Source organism: Bidens hawaiensis, unplaced genomic scaffold (genome assembly GCF_021521415.1).
Source record: "Bidens hawaiensis isolate Kalapana, Puna unplaced genomic scaffold, B.hawaiensis_p1.1 tig00009192_1, whole genome shotgun sequence".
Lineage (NCBI taxonomy): Eukaryota > Viridiplantae > Streptophyta > Magnoliopsida > Asterales > Asteraceae > Bidens > Bidens hawaiensis.
The window spans coordinates 49,730-62,204 of record NW_027491679.1 but is presented as its reverse complement, the minus strand read 5'-3'; the positions used below and the strand labels follow the sequence as shown (position 1 = coordinate 62,204).

Here is a 12,475-nt window from a genome sequence, read left to right as displayed (position 1 = left end):
TTTCTAGCCGGTGGTTAAAGCTGTAACTGGTGACCGTATCTTTTTAGATATATTTAGTTGTTTGACAGAGTAGATGGAGCTTTTAATAAGTATAACATGACTAAAATTGGCCTAACTAAAAAAACATAATACTAAGGGTATGTTTAGTACGGGGTAATGGAATAGATAAGTGATTGATGTCGAAAAGTCAATCAAAAACATTTATAAATCACCTTTACTAGTTAGGGCAAGTAAGGTGTCGAATCCACAGTGAATCAGTGGAAAGTGCTAATCAAGTTTAATGTTTTTTAATTAATTATACTAGGGTGGACAAACGATGTCAAGCGGTTTGAATATTGATTTGTTTGTAAAACAGTTAGAGAAAACAGTGACACACTTCAGATTCAGGTAATGCAATGAACTAATTGACGATAATTTATAATAATTGGAAAATCACATAGACATGATTCGTTTGTTAGAATAGATAAATGATCACTAAACACAATAGTTTGGTTATGGTGATTCACATAACTTAATCCGAATAACTGACACAACTGAACACGGTCTATCTAATTACCAGTTCATTAATACAAAACTAAGCATCTATCAATGATTAACGGTAAACGGTTCAATCATGATAAGAACTTAATCCTAAATGTTGATTATCACAAACCAGATAATTGATGATAAACGAAAGTCCCAAAAACACAACTGTTTAATCAGTTCCAATAAACATATAGATTCAATCAACCAAAAGATTAATCAAAACTAAATCCCAATACATGTAATATTCATAAAAATAATAAATTTATATGCAAACCTTACACTTGAAGTGGTCACGAGTGGTTTAGCCTTGCCTCTTCATCATGATTAGCTCGATTATGGATTGAAAGGATGAAACCATGGATGATTTGATGATTGAGACGTGTTAAGATGGTGGAGAATGACCCTAAAATCGTCCTTGGTGGCTAGGGTATTAAGCATTAGGCGTCCTAGGGTTGAACCAGGATTAAATATGGAAGAAAATACCAAAAAATCGTGTTTTTCTGCCAAGGCGACCGTAGCTTACGGTCTCCCACCATTAGCTACGGTTGGGACCGTAGCCTACGGTCCAAGCTCACTACCTTACGGTGACTGCCCTCTCGCACTGTTTTGCCCATAACTTATTCGTTATAGCTCCGTTTTACGCGCCATTTTCGGCCACGTCTTTGTCTTCAAATTCTCTATCATTCCATGCAATAAAATCTCCATTTCCACTCCATCTCATATGCTCCAATTTAGCTCCTTTAAGCTCCGCTCACCTATAATCATAAATTCACACAAAGTATCGTGTTTCTGGCATATAAACACACAAAGCATGTGATATTACTCATTTAACACACGATATTTCACCCACACATCAATGAGGGAATGGAAGGGACGTGGTAGTGGAATGGACAAAGAAATGAAATGGATCATTACCATTCCATTGTCATGCTTGGTTATCATGTAAGAATGAAATGATTAATCACTTATTATTATTAATATTTTGTTTAGTAATAATAATACAAAAATAAAAATAAAATAAATAATATTAATAATAAATGAATATTCATAATAACTATTTTTAGGACCCTTGTGCTACAACGAGATTGTTAAACCATATATGCGTTATGAAATATTAACTCATCAAATTTTAAAAAAATATATATTGATAATGTAGTAATAGTTCTAATATAATAATAGTTATATTATAATATACAAAACAATAATGATAATTATATAATAATAATATGATAACTATAATTGGAAAATAATAATAATAATAATATGATTATAATTTTATAATTTTACAATATTGTTGACTCTTTTGACTTTTCATTCCTTGAAAGAATGAGAAAAAAAACACCCATACCAAAAAGAATGAAAATCCTAAAAATAGAAGGAGTTTCATTTCATATGAAATGATCAATTTCATTCATACATTGTAACAAAACATGTTTTTTTCATTCCTTTGAAATGACCTATTACATTCCACCTTTCATTCCTTGATAACAAACACTACCTAGATGTATATATATTGAAATGTTATTTAAGTAATTTTAAATACTAAAAGCTTATAGTTTTTTTTAAATGACGATCCAATATGGAGTTTTTCTCCACTAACATAAAAGCTTCAAGTGTCTTTATTCAAACAAGGTTTTTTACTGAGTAAGAGTTTCAAAAGCTCCATACCAAACATACTCCGAATCCAGTTTCTTTTTTAAACTAATAATATATTAGAAATAAATAATGTGTTATATGATTGTGCAAGTAGTACACGAAATAATCATGATAATAGTCTTGTATATTATATACTTTCTCACACAACTCAACAAATTATTGTTTTAGAAAGCGATATTATTATTTGAGAATAAACTTACAAATGTACATGTGTGTTTCTTGTATTTCTTTCAAATATAAAGGAACATAAGTTTCTTTAGTTGAAATTAATTTGATATTTTATTTTGTTTATTGATAACATTAATCTGTTAGTATTATATATAGATGGATTAATATACTTTTTATTAAATTGATAAATTCACTTATCTAAAATGATGGATAAAGACTTAAGTTAGTGTACATGATTGCAAAGTCAAAGGCTTTTGAAAACAAAAGGTTTAACAAATAATTTCAAAATATATTTTCTTTTAATATTTGAAGTAAAAACATGAATAGTATAAGAGGATCATTAAATAAAAAATAAAAAAAATCCCTTTAAATAGCTTATTTCAGCCAAATTATTTTGGCTGGAACCATATTTTGACCCGAATTAAGGCTTTTTTTTTTTCTAAAATAACCCTTTCGACTTGAACTTGTTTCGACCCGTTACCAATTTGTTTGATCTCACCAAATGCAGGAAGGTTGATACGTAAAACATGATGTGCTGATGAGATGGAACCAATCTCTTAAGGTGAATATTGAAATCATTTGCAGAACAGTAGAAGAGACTGTGGTGTATAATTACTATGAATAACACAAATGCTCCTAATAATATTGCATAGCATGCGTTATAGTCCATAAGAATGTATGCATTAAATTATTAAGAATGTAATCTTCTAAATATATAGTCAATCACAAAATTTTGAGACTAAAAGGCCTTTCTTTAGGTGTAAGACGTGTTGCATTCAAAATATGAGGATGTATATCACACTTTCTAAAGCACTATATGCTTAACTGTAACCAAAGTGCAACCAGAGGGGTTTACTTATTGATACAAAACACAAGGAAATAAAAAACAGGGCCATACCAGTCATACTATTTTAAACCTGGCTAAACTTATAAATTACTGGCTGTTTTTTGTACCGAATGCAATGAAATTGACACCGATATCATCAGTAAGGGACCATTGACCGGTCAGCGGGTCATACGCAAAGCCAGCCATCTCTTCAACCTACAGAAATGCTGTTAAATAACTAAACAAAAAGGATTATTATGATGTGATGAACTCAGATTATGTATTTGCTTACAGAAATAGAAGTGCGCTGCAGTATCAATACTAGTTCTTCAGGAGTTAAAAAACTCGACCATTCATGTGTCCCCTTAGGAAGCTGTTAATATATATAATTTCAAATTTTGGAAGTAAAAAAAATAAAAATATTAAATGTAATTAGACAAGGTTAATTGTTGTTTTCATACCCAATGCAGGATGTATTCTGCTGCAACAATGGCAGTTGCATATGCTCTCATAGAACGATTAATTGTTGAGATGACGGTGGCTCCATTAGACACGGTTAACGCTGACAAGGATTTGCAAAACTCAGCAGGATCCGCCACGTGCTCAATTACCTGAGAATTGTACAGAATAATAGATAATTTCAGTATTTTTGTAAAAAAAAGGTTACTACATTTTTAAAGGTGAGCCAGCATACCTCTAAAGCAATAACTGCATCAAATTTCATCTGCTCTTCAACCAAATTTTCTGCTCATATAGTTGTACACAAACATCTTTATAAAACTTAATTTGCAAAAAGATGGATAACAACATTACAAAACTTAAATGAGAAATATTTAAAGATTAGACAACAGTGTAAAAGGTACCGGCAGTTGTACAACGGTAATCAATTGAGGAAGCTACTGGATCCAAATCCTAAACAAAGCAACAAATTGTGGTGGATTACATTTCATTATGTACCCACAATAATGCAAAATAAGAATATCTTCCCTACGCTCCAAAGTAAATACAACAATATACACTTTTATATATTAAAACATGTGTATTCCAAAATCAGAGTGCAAATATAAGGTTGCAACTAATCATACCGCATGAAGTCGTGCAATCTTGATATTCTTGTCCACAGCATCTATTCCTGTCACTGAAGCTCCCATTCGAGCCAAAGGCTGACCAGAGTCAACACAAAGATTACAAGAATTATGTTAAAACTTATCTGCTTGACTTGTAGTACGAACAAATTCAATTTCTGAATATGAACATATACCTCAGATAAAATACCTCCTCCACAACCAACATCTGCAAATTTCAGTCCTTCAAACGGTCTTGCAGAAAACGGATCCTTTCTGAGAAATATAACAATTTTTATAGTAAGTGCTATGTATAACACAAGATAATATGCAGAAAATGCAACCGAAATGAATGCATAACAGTAAGTGCAAGAACAGTTTCTCTATGTGTTAATCTAGACATCATGGATTCTTAAATAATAATATCAACCAAACTCATTATGGAAAGGAAACAATACCCAAAATGCCTGCAAAGAGTGGACCGAAGAAAAGCCAGCCTTGTTGGATTCAGAATATGCAATGGCTTAAAAGGTCCTTCTGCATCCCACCTGTCCACAAACAATATCTTTAATCAAAAAAAGAATTACAAGTCAACAATTAATAACGTAAATGAGGTTAATACCAACTATCAGCTATAGCTGCAAATTTGGCTAGTTCTGTTTGGTTCAATGACGAAGCCGACGCAGCCGGCTGTTGCGTAGTTGCATAAAGCCTATTGTGAAGAAGCGGCTGGAAAGCCGCAAGAACTGCATGTTTGGAACCAATACTTGAATTAATGGAAACACCACTGCTTCTCGATACGCTTTGTAGTCGGTATAAACTCCTGGAAAACATCCTGCGAAACATAGTCACTGCCTAGAATGATGGTGTCTTGTTAATCTTATGTTTAATATTACACTATCCCCTTGTGTTCTGTAAGTAGCTTGTCTCCAAATTTCATGCAGGCATTTCATCAAACAGTTGGCGTGCAACAAAAATACCTAAACAGGTTAACAAAAACCAACATCAACAAATAATCATACGCATACAAAATAGACGGTGCCCTAAATCAGTAGACAAATGAAATGTTCGAATAACAGATTGATTTGATTAATTGGAGTTGTTGGGTCTTAAGGATCATATAAGCATGATATTCGGTTGCTTATTTTACCTGATTTTGACGCCACAATCAAGTTTAGGGTCTGATAATGGTGGGTATGAATCAAAAATCTGAACTTGAAGATCCAAGAAAGCAATTGTCTACGTGGGTGTTGAAGTGTTGAAGAGGTGGTGGATGGGTGTGTGATGCAGTTAACTCCTACGGGGTTATGATTTATGAATTATAATGCGTTAAATTCCACTAGTTTCGTTATGTCGTGCTTAAAACCAATCGGGCCGTCTACTTATTCTACCCTAATGATGGACCGTCGCATGTCAATAATGTTTACTAGTTGGCCGCCTTTTTTCTGACCGCCGGAAAAAAAATGTTCCCAACGTCGCCTGATTATTTCAAAACCAGACGCCGGGTGGATTTTTCTAGACGTCGGTTGGATGCTATAGGAGTCGGGTGGTTTTTTTCTAGGCGGCTACTGGATTAATCTAGAGGTCGTCTGGTTTTTCAAATTCAAATAATTTATAACTTTTTTTTCATAATTGTTTATAATATCATATTTGAATTTTTTTTTCATAAAATCTGATATTATTAAAAAAAATCCTTAGTATTAGAAGATCTTACAACGTAAGTTGTGAAAATTGTTTGGTTATTTTATTTATATGCGTAAGTTTTCATATGAAATTAGATGTTTTATCATATGAAAAAAAAATCTTTAAGGATTTGAATATAAAAACCAAATGGAGCCTAGATTAATCTAGTAGTCTCCTGTATTTATAAAATCTAACAGTCGCTTAGAAAAAACCACCTGATATCTGGAAAAACCACCCAAAGCCTAAAAAAGTCCACCCGGTGTTGGAAACATTTTTGTCAGGCAGTCAAAAAAGGAGACGGCCGGTGGGAAACATTCTTGACATGTGGCGTTCGTCTATTTGGGTAGAAAAACAGGCAGCCAGGTTGGTTTTGAGCTAGACATAATGAAACCGGTGGGATTTGAATGAACATTTTGAGAATTATAATGGTCAAAATGAACATTTTAATCATTTTCCCAATTAGAAATCCCAATTAATCAACTCATAATTAAATTAACTGAATTAATCGAACTGGTATAACCAAACCTAACCAAAAACCGATTATCGGTTTGTAATTTTTTTTTTCTTGAAGACGAAATTAGTAGGCTTGCTTTGATTATTCGTATTTTCATAACATACCCACGATTTAGTGTAAACTTATTAACCGACTAGTCTCACGACCTTTATATAACTTTTTTGAATGCTAATTAGACAAAACATTTCACGACCAATTCTAGCTCATGGTTAACTAACCCATAATCAACATGTATACCATTATTAATCGATAGCTCGATTATTGCAATGGTTTTGGACTAAAACTGACCCAAACCGACCTATGCATGCCCCTAACTAAAATGAACCCTCTTAGTTGCCAGGCATTAACCGAATCAAACATAAATGCAACAAAATTTTCAGGCTCTATGCTATTACCGTCGTTCAAAATCTTCAAACGGAAGATTTTTGGCTTTCAAATTATAAAAATTGGACCATCTCCCTATATACCATTTTTAACTTTGTAGCGCAACCGGGTCACCCAGTGAGCCTGGGCAGGGTAATGCTGAGCCTTAACAACAATAAGATCAGACTATTACGCGCATTCTACACCAATTAATAAAAGGATAATGTTTCATATTCTCTAGCATATAATCTAATAAAGATATCTACTTATCAAGCAAATGCCCATCAACAAAGACTTTATAACCATAAGACCGACCACAAAGTTAAAATCTGCGGCAAATATAACTCTCGATTTTGCAAGGCCCCGACTATACATAAACACATACGTCTCAAACAAACCGCAAACCTCTCGTTGTAATCCTGCAGTTCAAGAATTCCCATAATTAGTCCCATAAGTACACAAACATTAATCCAAAACAAAAACCGCCGCCTTACCTTCCTAGTCGAGATAACTCCCGCTCTTCCAGCAGCATCTCTTTCAACGACTTTCCACCACGACTACAAATACAAAAAAACCAAATTCATCGCTTAAACATAAAAAAATCAACAAAACCTATATTGAATAACAAGCAGATAATAATTTTTATAAATGTACCTGTGAAAGAAGTTGAGAGAGAGGAGCCTATGGTGTATGACAAAATCGCTACCGACATAAGTGACAATAAGATTGCCTGCATCAGGGTGGGGCCAGCTTCTTGATGTTGGGAACCTCAGGACGAATGTACCGGGGTCCACAAGGCTGTTTCCCGGGCCACGAAGTGAAGACTCCGCTTCTTCTTTTGTAACAATTCCTTCAATCCATCTTGAATCCCACATCTCATTAAGCCCGTTCTGTGACAAACCGAACGCCACAGGGTATAGCCAACACCATAACTTTTCAAAGTTTTCTTGGGCAACGTGCTCCTGGCAACCACTGATTCTCGTCAAAACTTCAAAATCCTGCAAAAACAAGTAAATTTCAAATTTTTATAATTATCGGTGCCAATTTCTACCAGGTCGATTTCAGTTGTGTTCTATCTTTAAAAGGGTCATACAGGTTAAAAGCTAAAAGCTTTATATTTAAAGGATATTAACCAAGTTTCTAAAGTGTTGCACTAACGTGACTCAAAAGTTCTTTTTCCGTCTAAAGTCACTCAACATTCATTAGGTGTTCCAATCCTATGTAACTTTTATACAAATGTTACAAAGTTTAAATATTGAGGAAAATTAAACATATATGAATCTTAGTTACTATTTTTAGTGATTGTTTTGTTCCAGCTTGACTTAAATTCAACAATTATGAAACTTGGTCATTATTAGTGATTTGTTTCTTCACTGGTACCTTCTAATTCAAGTTAATTAAACAAAATATATCAATTATAACTAACCAAGATTCATATATGTTTCATTTGGCCAATATAATTAGTGATTATTTGATTCCCGTCATTATAATTATAGGTATTTAAAGGGTATTCAAATGAACAACAAAAAATCCAAGAAATTGACAAAACAAAAGCGTCGCAAGAACAGAACCGTATGTCTGTAGCTGACCTATTTTGACCCATGATACAAAATACCCATTTAAACCTGTGACGAATCAAAGATATGATCACACACACATGCACATGCTGACCTGTTGTGTCAAGATTCTGTTCCGGCAGCATGAAATTTTCATAAACTGGTCTCGAAGCACGGGAATCATATTATTCCACAAAACATGGTAATTGTTTTGTGATAACAAATTCCAAACCTTTGTTCCGTCCTCTATCATTCTCTTTGAAATTCTTATTAGATCCCTGAAACCCAAAACTCAATTATAAATAGAGATTCATAATCTTGACTCATATATAAAAAGATGAGATTTTTATCTTTTTTTTTTCAAAAAACGAGATGCAAATTACCCGTGATGAAGGCAACCCGAGAACTGGGAAACCTGCATTGCAAAGTCCATAATGTCTTTCTCAGACGCTGAATTTGCAAGGTCTTTTAGAACAAGTGATTTTTCGGTTAGGTTTCCGAGGCAGTATTGGAAGACGGTTTGGTCTGAAGCCGGGCTCCCGTTGCTTGCAATGCTTTTACATGAGTTTGTTGCTTCGCTACTATCTGAATCATATGATGAATTGTAACTTTGCTCACGTGTTTCATGTCTAGCCTCAAAAGTCAAAGTCCTACCATTTGATTTATCACCCTAGTGTAAAAAAAGAATATCAAAATCAATATCTATCACCCTAGTTTAGATAAAGTCAAAAACCACCTCTTTACCAAAACAAGCACCAAGATTTTAAAAGCTAAAACATATGTTCACCTTGGCGCGCGCGCGCGCGTGTGTGTTTGGGGGTTGGGGGATGCCTTTGGCTATGATGACTTATCAGTAGGCGTGTAAACAAACTGAACGTTCAGTGGGAAGTTCGTTTATATAATAAACTAACGAACATGAACGCGTGTCTCGTTCGTTCATTTTTGTTCGTGAACATTCATTTATGTTTACTTTCCTGTTTATATTTTCATTTGAAAAATTTAGGCTCATTACAATTTATTATAGTTTAATGAAATAAAAGTATCACTAACTATAATTTAGTCGAGTTTTATTAATTTTTTAGGTTCACATATTGATGTTCATTCATGATGTTAAGTTATGTTCGTTCGTTTGTGCTAGTGAACCATTTATCTATACAGTTAATGAAAGAGCACGAACACACTCGTTTTCTTAACGAACAAACACGAACAAGAAACTTTGTTCATTTACTTGTCCGTGTTCAATAGTTTGTTTGGTTAAAGTTAAATGAACGAACACGACCATGCCCTATTCGTGTTCGTTCGGTTCACGTTCGGTTCATTTACAGGACTAATTGTCGGACTAGAATAAAACATTTAAATGAACTAGAATTACCTCATGGTTATGCTGATCCCATTGTTTTGAAACATTATCAGGCATTAAGGTTGCAAAGGGATTTCCTTGACCAATCTTGACACGTTTGGATGATGGGGTCGGTTTTGCCTCATGAACAACGTTGTTCATAGGTTCAACACAGCCGCCATCGAGCCATGATGTTCCACCAACCACGTGTATGGCAGAGGTTGACCGTTTCCAAATCAACGTTGACGGGCGTGCATTTTGGTTACGTGAAATACTCCGAATAGAATGTGAAAATGCTTCAAGAAATGGGTATCCTTTTTCCATCTTGGGGATGAAAAATTTAATGCGAAACAGTTTGTTATCACACTTTGATGATAGCTGAAATGATCAAATGGAAAATAAAAATGTGAACAACATGATTTTTAATTCAAGTTGGTAACATTTTAAACATATTGCACGCGGTTTTGTGGCAGAGTAATAATCTTTCTTGCGAAAACGCATAAAAGGAAAAACTTTGATTATAGCTGAAATTATGATAAAAAATAAAGAATATGGGATCATGAGCCACATAATTTTTAATTCAAGTTAGTGACTTTATAAACCGTCGTATTTATTTTTGTTGCAAAGTAATAATCTTTCTTGCAGAAAGGAAAAAGAAAGAAACACTACACAAGAAATAACATATAATATGTTTTGAGTTAATCAATTATAAATCTGGACTATATAAAGATCAAAATAATCATTCATTCATTTCTACAGAATATAGCTTCTTTTTTCTTTTTCCAATTCTCATAAGTAAAATGGCGGCTATTCATAAAAAATATTGACTAGAATCATATTATAAATATGAGTAAAATTCTGTACAATACCTGAGATATCTTAAGTTTAAAGGAAGCACGCCCGTTGACTAGTTGACTTGGTCTATCCAAAGAAGCAAACTCGATTCCATCATAACTTGTCAGCAGTGGAGCTTCTAAATCACCTTGTTTCTCAACGTGCGCACCATTGTCAGCATATATAAGTGAAGCAACAACCTGTAAGTAAAACACCCTATGCTTAACCTTTACAAAATATAATGATTATAATATTAAATGAAAGTCTCGGTTAGAGTTAAAAACCTCCATTTCTTTGTTCACTGGGCTCCCGAATGCATCCGTTAGAACAACATCCAAGGAGAAATTCCTACGACACGATGCCTGCATTTATTATGTAAGTAACAACATTTAATGCTAGAGCGAAAAATGAATCTTGATTTTAACATGTAACGATTTAGAATAATTATGAAGCAAAAACATTTGTTTATGAACTAACCATGCCACCAGCAACAATCCACACACCGTCACTATCTTTTTCAATATCATTGCCAATTAAACCATCAACACGTAGTTGCAAAGGAGGGTCCTAACAATAAAACAGCAACCATGACTATGACAACAAAGATCATGAAAGTAATCTCAAACTTATTACTGTAAAAATGGCAAACATTCACCTTAACAAAGTAATCTTTAATAGATGACATAACAGGCAAGATTTCCGCACCGTGAACATAACCCTCAACTGAATCATCTTCATTAGCCCCAAATAAAGAAACAGTTTTTAAACTGTCAGAAGCGCAAGTCGCGCACATCTCTCCCGTAACCTCGCCATTAATGTAAAGTTGCATAATATCAGTAGATACCTGATTTAAACCCAAAATCAAATTAAATATCTTAAATCACTGATTTTTATTATGATTCAATATATGATATACCTCACAACCAATGTGCACCCATTTATCTAAAGACACTTCATTTTTGGATTTTGCACTCGGGATTTCCGTCTCATTAGAATTTGTTGCTTCTTGAGGTACAAAACAAATCGGGTAAAGCACCAATTCTTTATTCGCAGTCAATGCAAGAAACGGGGCGCTGCTGTTTGTATCGGAATTACGCTGCGAAACATAAAACGGGTTTTCATTAATCATCATTAGTAACAAAATCCCTTGTAAAATACAGATCATACAAAACAAAAACTTAATTCAAAGAATAAATCTTTCAACTTTAAAATATTAAGACATAAAATTTGTGTTTTTGATCACAAAAACCTACTGCACAAACCCGATACGTATGAAAACAGCATTAACCATATGTATCAATAATCATGTATACTAAAAGGGTTTCATCATAACAACGTAACATCAAAATTCACATTAAAATTCAAACATTCATCTCTAGATGGTCAAATTAACGGAAAATAAACCAAACCCACAACCAAATTGAGTCCGATTATCCAAAACACAAACCAAACAAACCTGGTAAAGAATGGTTGAACCAAAAGCTGATGAATTTGCAGGTAAATAAAGCCAAAAGCAAAGAGACAAGCTGCGATTATTAGCATCAGCGGATTCGGTGTTCTTGATTTCCAATTTGAAGTCTTTTAACGATGAATAACCGTCGTCTGCTATCTGGGTGGTGCCCATTTTGGTGGGTTGCTTGAATAATTTGCAGAGAGAAAGTAAAGGTTGAATCTTGGGGTTGTTTGGGTTGGATCAAGAAGTGTAAAGTTTGGTTCTTGACTGCTGTTGTTTGACGGTTAGGGTGGTCCGGTGGTGGTTCTTGAAATTAGGTGGAAATTTATTTGAACACCTAAAATAAGTTGCCGTCAAGGGGAGTCAATTTTATTTTTATATTATTATTATTAGACTAGTTATTATGAAAACAGTCCAATGGGTTTTAGTTAATGGCAATTTTAGCTCCTTGGTTTCAAAGGTTCTAGTCAATAAATCATTGAGTATTTGTATTT

General features: G+C 33.7%; 2 protein-coding genes across 2 annotated transcripts; both read right to left on the bottom strand.

The window, feature by feature from the left end:
• Positions 1 to 3,128: 3,128 nt before the first annotated feature.
• On the bottom strand, positions 3,129 to 5,517 carry LOC143531570 (ubiquinone biosynthesis O-methyltransferase, mitochondrial-like). The gene is made up of 10 exons (XM_077026837.1): positions 5,390 to 5,517; positions 4,862 to 5,219; positions 4,698 to 4,787; positions 4,437 to 4,515; positions 4,261 to 4,338; positions 4,039 to 4,087; positions 3,870 to 3,919; positions 3,637 to 3,786; positions 3,468 to 3,548; positions 3,129 to 3,391 (listed from the first exon to the last, which is right to left on the bottom strand). The coding sequence occupies exons 2-10, from the start codon at positions 5,083 to 5,085 to the stop codon at positions 3,284 to 3,286; spliced, it is 909 nt and encodes a 302-aa protein (XP_076882952.1). The 5' UTR covers positions 5,086 to 5,219; positions 5,390 to 5,517; the 3' UTR covers positions 3,129 to 3,283.
• Positions 5,518 to 7,169: 1,652 nt separating this feature from the next.
• LOC143531591 (SH2 domain-containing protein A-like) lies at positions 7,170 to 12,366 on the bottom strand. Its single transcript, XM_077026855.1, has 12 exons — positions 11,985 to 12,366; positions 11,445 to 11,624; positions 11,184 to 11,372; positions 11,006 to 11,095; positions 10,813 to 10,890; positions 10,564 to 10,728; positions 9,728 to 10,072; positions 8,739 to 9,025; positions 8,471 to 8,633; positions 7,454 to 7,797; positions 7,294 to 7,356; positions 7,170 to 7,218 (listed from the first exon to the last, which is right to left on the bottom strand). The coding sequence occupies exons 1-12, from the start codon at positions 12,150 to 12,152 to the stop codon at positions 7,188 to 7,190; spliced, it is 2,103 nt and encodes a 700-aa protein (XP_076882970.1). The 5' UTR covers positions 12,153 to 12,366; the 3' UTR covers positions 7,170 to 7,187.
• Positions 12,367 to 12,475: the final 109 nt, after the last annotated feature.